The sequence below is a fragment of the Myotis daubentonii genome, chromosome 1 (genome assembly GCF_963259705.1).
Source record: "Myotis daubentonii chromosome 1, mMyoDau2.1, whole genome shotgun sequence".
Classification (NCBI taxonomy): domain Eukaryota; kingdom Metazoa; phylum Chordata; class Mammalia; order Chiroptera; family Vespertilionidae; genus Myotis; species Myotis daubentonii.
This window is the reverse complement of record NC_081840.1, coordinates 175931592-175951414: the sequence shown is the minus strand read 5'-3', so window position 1 is coordinate 175951414 and position 19823 is coordinate 175931592. Positions and strand designations below refer to the sequence as shown.

At 35.4% G+C, this 19823-nt stretch overlaps 1 protein-coding gene across 7 annotated transcripts in view; it reads left to right on the top strand.

Moving 5' to 3' along the window:
• Positions 1 to 19823, top strand: part of PTPN13 (protein tyrosine phosphatase non-receptor type 13) — a 212032-nt gene that overhangs the window by 67592 nt on the left and 124617 nt on the right. For all 7 annotated transcript variants that reach the window (XM_059666077.1, XM_059666071.1, XM_059666082.1 and 4 more), the window contains 4 exons: positions 4922 to 5100; positions 7612 to 7677; positions 10758 to 10943; positions 15502 to 15589. In XM_059666077.1, coding sequence (XP_059522060.1) covers positions 4922 to 5100; positions 7612 to 7677; positions 10758 to 10943; positions 15502 to 15589 — 519 coding nt within the window. The remainder of the gene's footprint in view (positions 1 to 4921; positions 5101 to 7611; positions 7678 to 10757; positions 10944 to 15501; positions 15590 to 19823) is intronic.

The window sequence follows — 19823 nt, the reverse complement described above, 5'->3', positions numbered from 1 at the left end:
AATCATCACACAACTGAAATATTATAGGACATTAAATTACAAGCTTCTGGAATTCCATTTTAAAATATTCTTTTGTTAGAATTCTGTGAAGAACTTTGAATACATTTGCTTTAAATTCCTTCCTTTTAGATAGACAATGAAAGTAAATTAGACTGATTCTAGCCACGATTCTAAATTTCCTCACTTGTACATTTGCATAACACTTTACAATTATTTTAAAATATATTTTGTGGTTTAATAGTTTTCTAAAGAATTTGGTAATTAAATTTGTGTGTGTGTGTTTAGGCCATTCAACAGCAATGTAGTTTGCTGGGGTCCAACCCCAGCAGGTCCAGGGGTCCCCAAAGGTGTGGACGGAGTCGGCGAAGAAGGAATGACACGGAGACAGCGTTCAGTTGATCAGCAGCCTAGCCCGGATCTCTAGCCAGGATCTCCAGCCAAGTTCTGGTCAGGATCTCCGGCGAATTTCTGGTCAGGATCTCCAGCGAAGTTCTGGTTAGGATCTCCAGCCAGGTTCTGTATCCATGTTCTCTTGCTAGGTTCTCCAGGTTCTCCAGCCAGGTTCTGTAGCCATGTTCCCTCGCTAGGTTCTCCAGCCAGGTTCTGTCCAGGTTCTCCAGCCAGGTTCAGTCACCAGGTTCTAGTCAGGTTCTCTTGCCAATTTCTGTAGTCAGGTTCAGTCCAGGATCTTTTGCCATGTTCTCTCGCTAGGTTCTGTCTCTAGGTTCTGAGGCCAGTTTCTGTCCAGGATCTTTTGCCATGTTCTGTCTCTAGGTTCTGTGTAGATTCTGGTCTAGGTTCTGTGCCTCTTGGTTCTGTCTTCTAAGTTCTGTCTTGTTACATCTGTATTTATACCAGTTGATTCCAATCCTATCAATCTCTATTCCAAAGGTTAGGGCGTTTCTTATCTCCATTCCAGGGAGTAAAGATTATGTAGCTTAAGCATGATTGTTCGTAGTTAAAGTGATTAATTACCCGCCTGGCACTTAGTTAAGGAGTTTCGTCCCCTCCCTAACTTCAGGGAAAAATCCCTACCTGGGGAAACAACCTTTCTCGGAGAGGTGACCTTGGTTAAAACACACAGCGCTAAGGGGAGCAAACATATTAAGAACAGTATGCCATATATGCCAGGTCCTTTGAAACAGCAAGGATGGACCGGCTCCCGGCAGTAGTTTGTTGTCACAGGTGCTTTATTACAAGACATTTTAAAATCAAATGAAAATATGTATGTCATTTGTGTGTGTGTGCACATGCGTTGACAAGCAAAATATGACCAACCTTGGTAACTCATTTTCATTACTCTTCTCCACCATTCCTCTGTCCAAAATTCGTACTGTTCCATGTACAAACTTAATAATTTCCTGTCCACATACCTTTGCTTTGGCTCTTTACTCTCTCTCTTTGGAATCTCCCCCTTAACCCTGGTCAAATCTTACTCATCTAAAGGGCCATATATAAAAAAGGAAATTAATTCTCTTTTCATTGTAGTTGAGGTAATTTTGCTATACTCTAAATCACCTTTATGTTTTTTTTCTCACTATATACGAGTATACATTTAATCTCCCCAATTGTACTATGGATTCTCTGAGCAAATGACCTGTAATTTTTGGAAGATTATCTATATATATATAAAAGGCTAAGCGACCGACCGTATGTCTGTCTGACCATTCAGCCGACCAGCTGGTACATATGACGTGCACTGGCAATTTAAAAATAAGCGTTGACTCGCGCATGTGCGATACATATAAAGTTCTCACTGGCGCCAATCGCACATGTGTTTTAATTTTATGATACTACTAGAGGCCTGATGCATGAAATTCATGCAAGAGTAGGCCTTCCCTCTGACACCCGGGACCCAGCCTTCCCTCGCAGCCCCGGCTTCATCTAGAAGGTCATCCGGAAGGTCGTCTGGAAGGACGTCTGGTCTAATTAGCACATAACGCTTTTATTATTATAGGTATTATATATACTATTTTGACATGTAATTTTTTGCAGTAACATAATTACCATATAAATCTTTCTTCTAATTAATTTCCTTTCAATATGCAGAAACCTGTGCACTGGGCTACCAGTGTTTAAATATGTATAGTGCTTAAATTATGTTTTACTATAGATGTTCAAAGAAAACAAATAAGCAAACAAACACCTATTATATACAGCAAAAGTTAACAAATACAGTTCTTCCCAGAATACTGTTTTCTCACATTGGTTGTGCTGGTAAGTGAATAAATCTCTTAGTAATTTCAGAGTGATAAGCAATTATGGCTTGCTTTTACCTCCCACAGTTTCTGTTCCATGCCACCCTGTCAAGGGAAAGTGTAGTCTTGAGGCCAGGGATGATAAGGAAGAGATGTATAGCAAGCTCTTCTCTGATTTGAGTGAGTACCAGCATCCAGGATGGTAGGACAGGACATAGCATTTAGACTTCTGGGAGGCATTTGTGCCTCCGTTATCTGTGATTCCCAGTAATTTATAAATTCAGATGGTAACAGGTATGCCAGAAATAATAATTCTGTCCCAAAATAAGGAATGAAACATGAGAGTTAGAATCCCAGCCTCCTGTCTTAGGTTTAGGGCTGGATACTGAGGAACTGGATAGAAGGGCTAAAAAAAGAATGAATTAAAATAGTGGGGTGGAGATTGAGGGTGATGAATGAAAGAAGCGTGATAGGGATATTACAGCACCATACTTGCATGGATGACCAAGAGAAGATGAGCCTGGGAAAAGGACTGAGAAGGAGCAGTCTTGGTCTGGGCATACACCAGGGACTCAGTCCTTGGTCTTGATGCCCTTTTGGTCATAACTCACTTTTTGGTGGTCTCATTCAGTCCCGGGGCTTTAAATAGCATCTATTAGGCAAGCTACTTCCAAAAAATGTGTCTTCTTGACATCTTATTCCCAAATTCCAGATCCACCTGCCCACTTGACACCCCATTTGAGTGACAGATATCTTAAACTGAATAGGTCCTAAAGTAAAGTTCTACTTCTAGCTGCCATCTTCAAACTGCTGCCTCAGCAAGCTGCATTATCTGTAGTTTTCTCTATCTCAGTGGATAGTCCTCCATTCTTTCTGTTACTGAGACCAGAATCTTGGGAGTAAGGCTGATTCCTCTCTTTCTCACTCCACATCCAGTCTGTCAGAAAATTCTGTTGTCACTGGCTCTACTGCTCTAGTTGAACAGAAATACATTGAGCTTCTAGCAGGTTCTCACTTCCTCTAGTGCTACCAGTCTGGTTGCAGGCAAACATCATCTCATACCAGATACTAGTGCACTGCCTCCCTAACTGGTCTCCTGGTATGCCCTTTAGTTGCTGATTTGAAAAAAATTTATTTTAGACTGTTTTATAATGCGGTGACATGTGATACCTCAGTATTTTGAGTAGTATTCTTTGACAAAGAAAATATTGTTCTGAGATACCTAAGAAGTGTTTAACAGAAAATGTATAAAGTGGCTGTACAAGGCAACAATCTTTCTAGGCTTACCAACTGTGATTGAAACATATTTTGCCATAAACGTGAGCCATATTTTTAAGCAGACTAGTAAGTGGATGGGTCTGACTGTGTGAACCTTTGGTCTGTAACTCTGCTTCAGTGCAACCTAATATGTGCTGACTGATTAAAGGATTCATTCAAACACATTTTCTTCCTTGACACAGTTAGGTTCATAAAAAAGCAAGAGAACATATATAGTTGGCTTTTTAATCTTCAAAAGAGGAATGAATTTTAATAGTTTACTTCTTTATTGACATAATGATCAGAATCTTGTCCACAGGTAGAGAGGTTAAAAACTCAGAAAGAATAAATGATTCAGTTCCAATAAAAAGGTAGTTTTTAGGAACACATAGATACTGTATGATGCCTAGACTTTTGCCAATTTCATATGATTTGACCTAGATACCAGTATAACCCAATCAGATCGAATAATAATGGCACTGACGGTCACAGGCCTCTGTGATTTTCCTATAGCAATTTCTTGAGTCTATAATCCAGTTCCCTTAACAGTTACCTTAAAACTTATGTTAACTTATTTTTTAAATAGGAGAACAAAATAAATTTCCCTCTAATAAGTTTGTTTTGTTTAGTCTAATGTATAGGTTTACTTTTGAAAGGAGAACTGCTGAAATCTTAGGCATTTTTTAAAATACTTATAAACATGAGCTCTTAGGCACCCATACAGGTAAACATTAAAATAAAATTAGAGACCTATTATCACATTTGATAATATATAAGCTTCTTGAAATTTCAGAGAAATAGTGAACAAATGCTAACAAAACAAAATCCAAGTTTAGACAGGTATATCTTTTGACACACAAAAAGAGCCTTTCATTGTACTTGAAAGCTTTACTAATTCAAAATCTGATGAACTATCAAATTGATTATTTCCTATCATTTTCAGACCACTATAATCTAAATTAGGGAATCTTAACCTGGGGTCAATAAATGGGCTACAAGAAGATCTATGAATTCCTTTGTATACAGAGTTTTGTTTTTATAGGCAGTTTCCTTAAAAGAGAGATCATAGTGTTGACCATATTCTCAAAGGAATCCATGATCCCCCCAAAATGTTTAAAAACTACTGATCCTTATCACTTTCTAGCCTATGTATCTATCTATCTCACTGTGATAAAGTACTTAAACTAGTTTAAATCTTACACCGACAATGGAAGTTCTCTATTTATAGTTTCTAAGATCTGCCATGTAGGTTTTGAAAAATTAAGCTCAAACAAGTCACTATTGTTAATAATGTGAGCAGTAATCGGTATATGAAACTCTCCTTTGACTTGGTGTATGTAACTGTACAATTACCGTGTAATATGAATAGGCTGGGATACTAATTGAAATGCTTGGTAGTGCCTGTGATTATAATTTTGAGAAATTATCTTTCTTTTTTCCTTTTATTCTGTGCGGTTACAAACCAGTAAGCATAGCTGATCCTGCTGCCCTTGGCTTTATCATTTCCCCGTGGTCTCTGCTGCTGCTGCCGTCTGGTAGTGTGTCATTTACAGATGAAAATATTTCCAATAAGGATCTTCGAGCATTCACTGCCCCCGAGGTTCTTCAAAATCAATCACTAACTTCCCTCTCAGATGTCGAAAAGGTAACAAGTTTTTTTTGGCTTGATTTTGTTTGGGCTACCCTACCTCAATCCTCTGAGGAAAAATTTAAAAATGAGTGTGTGTTTTAAGAAATTCATATTTATATTAATAATTCAAAGTTTTATAAAGTTTTAAGGAACTAAGAAAAATATGAAAAAATGTGAGCCATTATTAACTGACTAGAGGCCCAGTGCATGAAATTCGTGCATGGGGGGGTGGTCCCCTCAGCCCAGGCTGCGCCCTCTCTAATCCGGACCCCTCGGGTGATGTCTAACAGTCAAACATCCCTCTCACAATCTGGGACTGCTGGCTCCTAACTGCTCACCTGCCTGCCTGATCACCCCTAATTGCCCCCCTTGCCAGCCTGATCACCCCTAACTGCCTCTGCCTACCAGCCTGATCGCCCCTAACTGCCCCTGCTGCCGACCTGGTCATCCCCAACTGCCCCTCCATGCTGGCCTGGTCGCCCCTCACTGCTCCCCCTGCTGGCCTGGTTGCCCCCAACTATCCCCCCCCACCAGCCTAGTCGCCCCCAACTGACCCCCCTGCCATCCTGGTCGCCTCATGCAGCCTGCTGTTCAGTCGTTTGGTTGTCCCTCACCAACCCTCCTGCCAACCTGGTCGTCCCACACACAGCCTGCTATTCAGTCGTTTGGTCGTCTCTCACTAACCCCCCTGCTGGCCTTGTCACCCTGCACAGCCTGCTGTTTGGTCATTACTGTTACTGTGATGGCATCCCAGACAATTTGCATATTCCTCTATTATTAGTATAGATGTTTATAAAGATGTATTAATACATGCTGTGTATAAATCATTGTGCTTGTAAGGAAAATGAAAAATAATTACACAATTGATCCTGATAGCATCTGTAGAACAATGTGTAATAGATGGCAGAATGAAGTAAATGCTACATAGAGGTAAGAAGTATTTGGGGAGTTGAGAGGAGGAACAAGTTCGTTTATTGGAGATCGATATCACAGCGAAGGTGGTATTTATGTTGGGCTTTGTAGACTGAGTAGAACTTAGACAAGTGAAAATAGGTAGAAATGGGCATTTCACTCAGGGTTATTAGTTTGTGAAATGATTCACTGTGATGGAGAAATGTTTGGTTAGACCAACTGGGCTAGAACATTACTACCTGGCAGGCTGTGCTTAGAGAAAGAAATGGAAGCTATAGATCTGAATAAGGAAGACTCCAAATGCCAAAACTTGAGAATTTCTTCTAAGTCAGTGGTGAGCTATTCCTAATTTTAGGAGAGTAATATGGTGGAATTTTTTATTTCAGAGGGTGAGTTTGAGAAAAGTGGATAACTAGGTGGTCTGAAAGATTGTTTAGGAATCTAAGATTAATATAGGGAAAAGAACTAAATACAGGATACAGTACAGTGGTAGCAAAGCAGACTGAGTTTGTTGATTCATTTGATGGACTAATGAAGAAAAGTTTATGATAGAAATATTCAGCCTGAGGATGGTGATGGCATTGTGACCAGAAGAAGATTTGATTTATTTGTTAAGGCTATGGAAACAATTTGGAACAATATAGTATATATATCAGGCTGTAATAATTTAGATATGGAACCTTGGAGAATTCAGTATTGCTATGAATATTGTTTCTCTTACAACATTCCACAGAAGTGTGAATATTAACATAATAAATTGCTAGTAGTAAAGTTGTTAAATCAAAAAGTGTGTAATCTTTTTTTTTCACCCTGCTTGGTTCTCCACCTACTACCGCATGAATTCATAATAAGAAAAAAAATGCTTGCAATGAGATTTTTTTCTCACTTTCAGATTGTCACATTGCATGAACAAGGCTTGTGAAAAATCTCTTATATATTGCTGGTAGAAAGGCAAAATGATACAACTTCTATGTAGGGAAATCTGACAACATGTATCAAAACTATGGATGATTAAGACTTTATCTGTAATTTCAGAGAATCAATTCAAGAAGAATACCTGAATGTCCAAAATGACATATCACAAGACTGTTTGCTGAAACAATATTTGTAATAGCAAAAGTTTGGGAAAATCCTAATTGCCCATTAATAATAGATTGGCTAAATAGACAGTGCTAAGCCACAAAATGGATTTCTATGCAGTATTTAAAAAACATGAGGAGATCTCTAAGCATTGATATGGAAATATCTCTATTATTAAATTAAAAATGCAAGCAATTTTAAAAGTTTCTGACCTTTTGTAAAATAAGGTGAAAATAAGAATGTATTTTAAGTTTTACTTGAGTTTGCATAAATAAACTTTAAAATAGATAAGAACTAATAAAAATGGTTGCTTAGAGGATGGGCTGGGGAATTGTGGGGGGCAGTTTCAATAATTTCTAGTTGTATTTTCTATTTTAAAAGCTCTCATTTTTATTAAAAAATACAAAATGATGATTTTATCAAATTATGTATTATACTTCCTTTGGAACAAAAGATTATTAATATATAGTACTTAAAGTTTTTTAAATTTTGTTTTATCATAAAATGACTTTTTTTAAAAAATTATATTCCTAGATCCATATTTATTCTCTTGGAATGACATTATATTGGGGGGCTGATCATGAAGTACCTCAGAGCCAAGTAAGTCAGATCTTCACATTTGTACAACTTTACACTTTATAAAATACTCTTTCATGTGTTCATTGCAGTGTTATTTACAATGGCCAAGATATGAACCATTGGATAAAAAACGATTGGATAAAAAAGCTGTGATAATATATACAATGAAATATTACTCGGCCATCAAAAAATGAAATCTTACCATTTGCAACAGCATGGATAGACCTAGAGGTTATTATGATAAATGAAACAAGTCAGTCAGAGAAAGACAAATACAATTTCACTTACATGTGAAATCTAAAGAACAATATAAATGAACAAACAAAACAGACCCATAGATACAGAGAACAGTTTGATGGTTACCAGAGGGGAGGTGGGTTGGGGGACTGGGTGAGAAATGTGAAGAGATAAAGATATACAAATTGGTAGTTACAAAATAGTCACAGGGATATAAAGTACATAATAGGGAATATAGTCAATAATATTGTAATAGCTATGTATAGCACCAGGTGGGAATCAGAAATATCAGGGTAAACACTTTGTAAAGTATATGATTATCTAACCACTATGCTTTACACCTAAAACTAATTCAAAATAATATTGACTATAAACTGTAATTGAAAAACAAAATAAATTTTTTAAAATGTTCTTCACAAATTTATATGTATTCTACAGCATGCTGTTGGGCACACCAGCATTTCTATGCTGGTTGTTCACATTAATAATGTCACACTTTCAGAGTGAAATAACAATGAAGAACTAAAGAAATTATTTATTTCTAGAATGTTCTTAGTCATAGCAGTAACTACTCAGTTTTCATCAGTGCAGCCACTTAAAAAATTATAGCAAGAGAAATGGGAGTGTGCTTTGTTTATTCTTACTTAATGACTGGTAAAGGAGGATTGTAAATGACTTTGATGATTCATTCTTGTACTGAAAGTGATAATCATTTTTGGTGCAAAAACTGTATGAATACTAATTCTGAGTCTCAGAGTAGGGTTTAGACTTCTTTGCTTTTTTTCTTTTCACTTCAAAAATCATAATTCACTGCCCCTAAGGGAGCAGGCACAGATGCTAAAGTAACACTGAGGCCTCAGATTCTGATGACCATTGGGCTGCTTCTGCTCTTTATCTCATACTAGAGGCCTGATGCACGAAATTCATGCAAGGGGCTCGGCCCCCATCGCCATGGCAGCCGCCTCTGTCTCAGCCTCCGCTGCCGCGGTTTCATCCTGAAGGTCGTCCAGAAGGATGTCCAGTCTAATTAGTATATTAGGCTTTTATTGTTATTTATAACAATAAAAGCCTAATATGCTAAGTGTCAGGTCGGCTGTTAAACAAATCAAAGCATAATATGCTAATGATATGCTAAGGCCGCTCAACCGCTCACTATGACGTGCACTGACCACCAGAGGGCAGACAATCAACTGGTAGGTTAGCTTGCTGCTGGGATCTGGCTGATCGGGACTGAGCAAGACAGGCTGGACACGCCCACGGTCCCTCCCTGGCTGGCCAACCTCCCGCATCCCTCCCCGGCCCCAATTATGCACCGGTAGGGTCCCTCGGCCTGGCCTGTGCCCTCTCACAATCCAGGCTGAGCGCCCCCCTCCCCCCCCATGCACGAATTTCATGCACTGGGCCTCTAGTTTTCTATAATACTTCTAATTCCTAAAAACCCTATGCAAACATAGTACTAAATAGTAATTGAAGCAAAGATGTAACATATTAGACTTAGGTTTTATAATAAGAATATAGAAGTCAAAAACAAAAATAATGAGGTGTGTTTTTCATTAAATTAAGAAGTTACAAACATTTATTCTAAATTTTATACTTCTTAAGGTCTATGAAAGAGGAATGATAGTCTTCAACTTGATTTGGTCTCAGTTTACATCATGAAAAATACTGTGTATTTAAGAAAGTTAAATTATTACTGGACATGTATCATATTATATAGCCTAACATATATGTAAAATGTGATCACAGCCTATAATTAACACTTTATACTTTTTTCTGGTAACTGAAAAGAAAGTCAATATCAATAATTATAAATTGGAGGGGAAGTATAAACTTTCACTTGTATTTTCCTATCAAAAATAATTATTATTTTGGAAATAATTTAATATTAATTCAGAAGTATTTATTAAATGTCTACTTGTTTCAGACACTGTACTAGACACTAGGAATAGAATGGCCTGTGCCTGTGGAGTCCTTTTGTGGGAAGAGACAACTAAACCAATTACAACACAATGTGAAGAATGCTATGTTAGGGAAAATGGAGGGTGCTGTGGAAAACCAGAGATAGAGCCTCTAATAGACTTGAAGAGTTAGAATATAGGGAGAGTACATCTAAAGCTGTTTCTGAAATATGATATAATGCCCAAATGGAGAAGTGAAGGGGTCCCAGGGAAAGCATGTTTAAACCAAAGTGGACGTACCAGTTTTAACTCCCATCAGTAAATGCTCCAGTCCTCACCAGTACTTCCTATTGTCAGTCTTTTTTAACCATTCAATCAAGTATGTGGTGGCTTCTTTTTGTGATTTTAATGTGCATTTCTTGGTATGCTAATTGGACATTTGGATATAATCTACAGATTATTCAGCTAGTAAAAAAAAAAATCTCACATTTTGTCTTCTCTGTTTCACCGTCATAATGAAAACATATTTAAATGATCTTTAGTCATTGTAATATTTGAAATCTCTTCTAAGTTATCATAAGAGTATTAATCTATACTAAATATATATTTAATATATTACATGTTATTGAATATTAGGAAATTGTTTATTTCCCCCAAATGGTCTATATATTGTAAATGCTGACCAAAATATTTGAATAAAGAATTCCATTTCTTTATATACAGAAAAGCCACCGAGTTTTTCTATAATACTTCCTATGTTGGGAGATGTATACTAATGACCTGCTAACAATTTTTTGGGATATCAAAAGGTAAAATGCAATAAAGAATATATACTATTGGATAAGGACTTAATTTCTTCCAAGTATTTGAAGTGTGTTTGTTGTGGTTCCTGTGACTTCCAGAATGGCTAATTTTGTAAGATTTACTCAGACCTCTCAATGTGGCTTCTCTGTTCTTTATATTCAGCCCATCAAGCTTGGAGATCATCTCAACAGCATCCTGCTTGGAATGTGTGAGGATGTCATCTACGCGCGGGTTTCTGTGCGGACTGTGCTGGATGCCTGCAGTGCCCACGTTAGGAATAGCAATTGTGCACCTTCATTTTCCTACGTGAACCAGTTGGTAAAGCTGGTTCTGGGAAATCTTTCTGGGGTAAGCTGCAGTTCGTTTGTTACATGTAGTCATATTTTTTATGTTTTTTTTAATTAAAAAAAATTTTTAGAAAGTGGAAAGGAGAGGGAGAGAGACAGAGGTAGAAACATGGATGATGAAAGAAACATGACTTGGCAACCTCCTGCATGCCCCCTACTGGGGATCAAGCCCACAACCAGATATCCAGCCGGTGACCTTTTGGTTCATAGGTCAGTGCTCATTCATTGAGCCACACTGGCCAAGCCATATAATCATATTTTTAAGTTTAGCATATAACAAAATTTTCTTTAAAGGTATTTTATAGGTAGCATTTTTCTCATTGAAAACTAGGAATAGGAGATTGAATTTTTTTTCTAATGTTGTTTATTTGAAACAATAATTAAAATTCACAATTCTAGTGCTATGACCTAGTCTCCTAGATTTTATGAAACCTATTCTTTAGATCTTTAATTCAGCAGATGTCAAAGAATCACAGCATATTAGAGCTGAAAATATCTGCTCTTGTCTTGTTGGTCTGTTGTGAAAAACTCATTGATGTGCAAAATGAGTTTTATAATTATTTAAATGTACTTTCTGTCATTTTATTATTCTTTCATGGCCACTTATTTGTCTGGGCCCCTTAGCTGTTCCCGAAATCCTCCCCTCCTTCACTGGACACTAGCACCTGGTACGTGTGGGGGTGGGGTGAAAAGCGTACATGTGTGTATTCCTGCCATATTGCTCCAAACCTGGACTTCTCCACTTTCCCTCCTGGATATGAGGGATCCCAGGATGACAAACTATATCTAATAGTCCCAGCTCTGCACTTCTTAAGCCATATTCTGTTCCATTTGCCCTAGTTTGGATACACCTTGAGTTTTGAAATCTGATCTAGATCTAAATGAGAATTTGTTCTTACCCTTTAGGGCAGCGGTTCTCAACCTGTGGGTCACGACCCCTTTGGCGGTCGAATGACCCTTTCACAGGGGTCGCCTAAGACCATCCTGCATATCAGATATTTACGTTACGATTCATAACAGTAGCAACATTACAGTTATGAAGTAGCAACAAAAATAATTTTATGGTTGGGTCACAACATGAGGAACTGTATTTAAAGGGCCAGAAGGTTGAGAACCACTGCTTTAGGATTATGGTTCCTGAGTAGTGTCCCTGTCCTTTGGGTGAGCTCTGTATTTACCACTGTCACACATGTTCTTGCTGACTTCCTCATCCCTAGAGGTTTAGTTCTGCCATCTTAACCAGGATGTCATATGGCTGGCAGGAATATATCCAAATTGCACACACTTCACCAGTTGATAACTAGGTAAATGGTCTGTAAACTGTAGCTCATGGAGCCTTTTCAATTCTGTAATGAAGGGAAATGCAGGTAATAGAGGCTGAGTGAATGGGGTCCTTGGCTGCTTATTTCCCCTCCTTAACTACAACTGCTCCACTTGTATTTGATTTGTCTGTTTATATTCCTGCATGTGATTCTTTTAAACAAAGATAAAGCTATTTTAAAAATCCATGAAAGATCTCTATCCAAACCAAAGTTTCCTACATATTTTCAAACATTTTTTTTAATTCCTCTGATTAAATAAGCTTGAGGAAAAACTGTTTAAGGGAAATTGTGTTTTCACTGCACAACTTTTCAGAGTCTTTATTACACCAGACTGTATTATTAACTTTCAAAAGAGATAGGCTTGTAAGTGAAACATACCCCAAACTTATTTGAATCTTTTTTTTTCAGATCTTTTCGTAACACCCTCTCAGAAATGTTGCTCAACATTAATTCCTTTACGTTATAAATATAAAACATTGAGACATAGTTTATGGAAATTATGTTTCTTATTGGTCAGTCCAAGGGATCTCTCTGTCACACCATACCTCCTCTAAGTCTTTGTCCTGTTTACTGATTTTACTCCTGTAGTAAAATTGCTGGAAGTATTTTTCCATCTGTTTCCATGAAGAACTATTCCTCCACAGATTTCTATTATCCATCTGATAATTGCCCATATTAGATAAGACTCCATCACTTTTGGTGTTCATTTTATTACAATAGCTATATATTGCTCATTTACTTATGAAACCTGTGCTAGATACTATAGGAGATACAAATTTGAATAGAATATGTTCTACCTTCTAAGAGCTCTAAATAAAAGTTCTACAACCATTTGTTCAATTATAAAATGCGAAGAAAGGTATTAAAAGTAAAATTTTTTAAAGCTATGAGAGCTTGAGGGGAGAGGATACAAGTTATGACCACATTGAAAAAATAGCACTTTGAACTAGATCCTGTAGACTAGATAGAGAAAGTAATCTAGGCAGAAGGAAGTAAACTTGAATAAAAGTTGTGAAATAGGAAAGAGCAGGGTGTGTTTGAGGAACAGTAATAAGTCTGGTATTGGGTGTGTCGTGGGGTTGTTTAGTGGGAGAGAAGAATAGAAGGATCAGTAGACAGAGAGCCTGCTTTCCAGAGGCAAATTTCTACTAAGTAGAAGTAACAATGCTCCCCTCATCTTTCCAGTGCTCTTGCTCATCTCCTGGACAGAAGTAACTCTGACAGCTACCATTTTTTAAAGTGTTTACTTTGTGCCAGGCACTGTGCTAAATGGCTTTGTGCTTTTTCACATCTAGTCATCATAACAACCCCGGTTACAAGATGTCATTTTAATTTTATTCTCATTGTAAAGATAATGAAACTAAGGCTCAGAAAGAATAAATAACTTACCCATGCTACATACATGGTAAATGACAAAGACACAATTGCAGCCTGGATCTCTCTGACCCCAAGCCCATGCTGTTAGCCATTACGCTTTTCTGCGGCTGTTGTTGCCGCTGGTAGCTGATAAAATGACTTCATCTTTCACTCAGGGTGAAATTTATTATAAGTGACCATAATCCCTACTTAAAATTGATTAGCATAGACTAAAAGTCAGTAGACTAGCTTACTTTTCCTGATTCTTCCACTGGTGTAATGTTACTTTTTTTTTTTTAACCTCAATTTTAGTTATCTGAAAAATAGTACATACCTTCTACCCATACTACTGAACAGTTGTGAAGATAATTATTTCAATGTTGATGAGCTGCTTCAAAGTTCTTAGAAATTTTCTTGCTATTTCTCCTGTAACAAGAGAATAATGGTCCTCAAAAAACCCCTACCACATGAGGTTCTTTGAGGACTAAATGACATAAAGTATGTACAGCACTAAGGTAGGGCCTGCCTGATAGTAATTGCTCAATGAATGACAGCAGGGATTTCCAAAGAGACGGTGTCCTTATCTCCTCAGTTACTGACAATAGAGTGCAATCTGAACTAACATCATTTACATAGCATAAATGATAACATCATTTCAGAAATATATTCATTTAAGTCTTCTTATAGGTAAGAAACAATGCCTTGAATATACCACCTTAAACAGTTTTTTAGTACATACTCAAGTTTCACTAAAGGAGAAATGTTAGGGTGTGCATGTGCTCGTCCGTGTGTGTGTGTGTGTGTGTAAAACCAGATGTGTATGTATGTTCTTGGTGCCAGATTTAAGTAATTTCTCTTTACTATTCTCTCTCCTTCCATTTATTTTTTGAAATTTCCACTCTAATAATCATCTGAATAAGCCCAGTGTTCAGTCTAACTTTTCATGCCTTATAATGTGGGATTAGATTGAGTTTGACATGCCTTATTTTAAACCAAGTACCCTTGATTAAAGTACTAAAGTTTAAGACTACTAAAACATTTTGTTATAAAGGGGACTCAAAAGAGCATTGATTTAGCCCTACCTGGTTTGGCTCAGTGGATAGAGCGTTGGCCTGCGGACTGAAGGGCTCTAGGTTTGATTCTGGTCAAGAGCACAAGACCAGGTTGCGGGCTCGATCCCTGGTCGGGGCTTTGCATAAGTAGCTGGTCAGTGATTCTCTCTCATCATCAATGATGTTTCTATCTCTCCCTCCCTTCCTCTCTGAAATCAATAAAAATATTTTTTTTAAAAGAGCATTGGTTTAGATTTAATTGCTATCCCTCAATAGGTCCATTTATTTAAAGCATTTCTCAAATGCTTTAAATGTAAATATGGCTTAAATATATTCTAGTAAAAAAGTAACTCCTGGCAGGAAAAAATCTAGAAAATTATTTTTGAAAATAATTCATATCAGTACCCTCCATGCATTGCAACAATCAGGTGACAGCTATATTATACCATTACTAATATATTTTAAAAATTATAATGTAACTTGATTGATGAATATAGTTACCAGTTTTTTGATGGAAAATAACACTTCAAATTTACTATTTTCAAATGGAACTCAATTTAACTACTTTAATTTGGCTAACTTTGTTCCCTAGTTAGCAGACTGCCTTTTATTGTTTCTTGCCTTTTATTTTCTGACAATGAATTGCCCAGAACTGAGCTACATAAATTCTTATCCAAGGAATACTAATTAACAATAACAAATGTGGAATGTCTTTACATAATGCGACACCCTCCAAAAATTGTCTAACTAATGTCATTCTATAGCATATTACCATGACAAAAAAGGGAGATGCTTTTGTCAAACTTGATTTTTGATTACCTATGTACAGACGGATCAGCTTTGCTGTAACAGTGACCAAAAACCTGATCGAAGCCAGGCTATTCGCGATCGATTGAGAGGAAAAGGATTACCAACAGGTAAGAGTATAACAGTAGAAATTTCTTGGCTTAAACCTTATTTTATGGTTTCCTTCACAAAATCATACTTACCTGGGTTGAAAATCTGATAATTGTGACTTGACAATCATTAGAATATAGGTATGCTAAGTAGAGGCAGGGAACAGATAGGAACGCTACCTTTATTTTAATGTATTAATTCATTAAAATTGCGCATAAAATGTTGTTAATATAATCACGACTACCACAATAAATCATTGCCTTTTTCATAACATTATTATAGCAATAATATAAATTATTTACTTTATCATGGTACTTTACATTAAAAATGCATTTTAAAGCAAGACAAAACAGTACACATTTGTGAATATAAACTCTACTGAAATAAGTTTCACAAAGCAACATTATTCTTACTACACTTTATTTTATATTCTATTTCTTTTTTTAATGCTAGTTACAAACCACTAAATTGATTTTATGATTAACCAATTCTGTGATTTGCAGTTATACATATTGTGTTAGATTATATAATGTTTTAAAAAAAAAAACCTGATGAAGAATAGTTTAGCTATTTGCCAATAACATTAAATAATTATGGGTTCTATATAATAATTGAATTTATTTTTTAAGGAAATGAATAGGAATTCCAAACATGTGAAATGAAAGTTAAGTTTCAGGCTTGGCTAATTTATGAAATCAACTTTTGTGGGGGCTTTTATTATCTTTTCTTCTCTTTACTTTTTACTGAGCAATATTGATAATTATGAAAATTAAATAGTAACAAAAATATTTTGTGGGTGAAATTGTCTTATGAAGGCTGGGAAGAAGTAAATGTAAATATGGCTTAAATATATTCTAATAAAACATTCTAATTGATAATGTAGTCAGATTAGAAAACTAAGATGCCTAACTTTACAGTTAATCATATAATCAGAGCCCAGCTATCTTATTTAAAACCCAATGAGAAACTCATTGAGAAAACTAAATATAGACAGTTGATTATCTCGACCAAATGTTTTGCAGAATTCAGAACTTTCATGTATCCAAGAGGGAAGAATTGTCCCTAAGCAAGTGTAATGTTGTTCTTGAAGAAGTCAAAGAAAAGCAATAAAATCATTTCTAATGGAGTAATTCTGTAATGATGCAGTTAGTTAAGTGTCTGCTTTGGTACTTTTATTTTACTTATTGTGAATAATGACTTTTTCTGAAAAGTTATCTTAGCTCTCATATCATCAATTATAATCAATTCATTTCTGGTTACATAAGGTTTCTTTTCTAGTACATATATTATTAGTTTATGTGGAGGTAAAAAACCCCAGAAAGCAGATTTTGTTTAACTTAGTTTTTACAGTTCAAAAAGAATTTTTAACCCTTTCTTGTGTTTCTTTAATGTACTTATGTTCCTATATATACAGACACACCTTATTGTCGGTAAAAAACTGTTTCCCCTTATTTTAAAACTATACTAGGGTTTGAAATATGATATAGTGTGAACCTTGGTGCTAAAAATGGCAGCACTTTGTTAATGCATCAGATTTTCAGTCAGTGTCCCATCAGAACTGAATAGCAGCAGAAATTACAGCTGAATGTCATTGGCAAGCTGGAAGAGTCTTTCAGGGAGACAGCATACTTTGATAACTAAACATTAGATTTAAAAGAAATTATTTCTATTTCTCTTATTTATTATCTTTCTAGTTTATTTCCCTCTCCCCCCTTTTTCTCTTCTTTCTTTTCCCTCCCTCCCTCTCTCTCTTTGTCCTCCTTATTTTCTGTACATTCTTTTATCTCTTTCAAGAATTCCTTTTTATTATCTACTGTCAATTAAGTGTCCATGTTATAAAATTGGTGTGTGGGGTTTTTTTTGCTTGTTTGTCACTTGTTTACTTAGAAAATATGTTATATTATTAATTTTTCAAGACAGTTTATTTTTTCCTAACAATAAAATGTTAAATATGGGAGAACCAACCCCATTTTATCCCTATCCATTATGAATCTATAGAAAAGAAAAAAAATCACCCTGCCATATTCAGTTCATTAAACTTTAAAAACTCACAGGTGTTAATATATTACCTTCAATGATTCAATCTTATTATTATAGACAATTATTATATAATATTTTAGATGTAGGAATTAGAGATTGAACTGAATCTACACCTACTTTATAACATAGCTTAAACAGTAAGTTATTTACTTGTCATTATATATATACATATGTTATTTTTTATATGTTTTTAAATAAAAGTAAAACTAGACATGAAGATGCTAAGGATAGGGAAAACCTACTAAATTAAATACATTCATTTTTGTGGGTGTTCAATGAATATTTGTTGATTGGGTATGAAAAAGTTTAAAACTATTAGATATAATAATATATTTATAATATAATTTTAATGGTGTCATAAAGATATATATATATATATATATATATATATATATATATATATATATGACTTTATGATTTATCTCTTTAGATAATCCATTTGAAACCTTAGGTCGTACAAAGTAAAAAGAAAAACATAGTTCACCATATTGACTCATATTTTTAGACTATGTGTCATTTCAAACAAAAGTATTATTCTCTTTTATTTGTGACTTTGCTTTTATAATATTGAGAAAGACTTAATATAATTGTCTAGCAGCTTTTTAAAATTATATGACTAACAGACTGTCCAAACACAGATAATCTAGGATTAATGGTAATGACTTAAAAAAAATTAACAGAGAAATCTTTAAATAGTCTCTCCATTGATTTTATTCTCTAAAATAGTCCTATCTCTTTTTTTGGATAATAAAGTCCTCCCTATATGTAAACTCAAGAGAATTTGTAAGAAATTTAGTTGTGTCACTCAGAATAATTTTGAGTAGAATTAGAGTTCCTGATACTTAAAGAAACAATAATCTTTTGGATCAAGTGTAATGTAAGAAGATTCCCCAGTTTGTCTTAGCCATAGCTTCCCACAATAGTACTGCTCAAAGGCTTTCTTAATTTGCCTTTAACTAGTTTATAAAACCACATCTCAAAAACAATAAAAGTTATATCCCAGTTATAGCCATTACCAGACAGAAGCAATTAGGAGCTAAGAGTCAGTTGCATATAATAATATAAAAACTTCAAGGTTAAGAAAAAATTACCTTGTGAAGAAGAAATATTCCTCTAGCACACCGAGCCCAACTATCTTATTTAAAACCCATGAGAAACTCTCATTGTAAAAACCAAATATAGACGATTGATTATCTGGACCAAATGTTTTGCAGAGTTCAGGACCCTCATAAATCTGAAATGGAAGAATGTTCCCTAAGCAAGTGTACTGTTGTTCTTGAAGAAGTCATAGAAAAGCAATAAAATCATTTTTAATGGACTAATTCTAGAATTACTCTATTAGAAATCCTGGTGTTACTTTTGGGCAGTGCCAGTTCTCAACTCTTAATGGTCACTTGCAAACCATTTTAGGGATAATGCCTTGTAACTATGTAATTTGATTGTTCAACTAAGTTTTAACAATACAATTTTTCATCCATAAGTAAATGACCTTAAAAGGTCCCTCCTTATATCTAACCTCTGAGATCTGTCAAAGAAGGTACGGCCCAAACTAGTGGGCTGTCTGCCCCCACTTTGTTATTTAATACTGCTCATGCCGATAAAATGGCTTCACTAAGCAGAAAGAAAGCAAACATTTCCTGCCAAGCTTACGGTGGAAACCTACACCATGATCAGATCAGCATGATATAGCTTCAGAACTTGGGCGTATTGATAATATCACGTTTCTTTTTCTATGTACTTGAACACATTTGTGAGGACAGATGGGGAATCGAGGAGCCTCTTTTAACACTGAAATGTCATTTTGAAGTTAGTTTCTAAGAGATGCTGTGAATTTTTTGAATCTCTTGTGGGGGGAAAGGTAAATGGTGATATGGTATCCAGTTACAGATAATATTATAATTTTTTAACAAAAATAGTTAAAATACAATGTGCTTTACCAGGGAGATTTTTTTTTTGACCTAATTGAAATGGAATGTGTTTTATACTGAAAACTTTTTATGTTCTTAAATTGTTTATTCATAGCTCTTCCAAGTGTATTTATTGTTCCCTTTAGTTTTTAGCAAGCTGTGTACTCTCCAAAAGGAAAATGCTTATGGTTTCATTTTAAATATAGATGTTTATCCTTGTATATAATCTAATAGTGTCTGCAACCTCTCTTTGAACTCAGTGCCTCCTTAAGAAATAGAAAATCTACCTCTAGTCATCACTTATTCT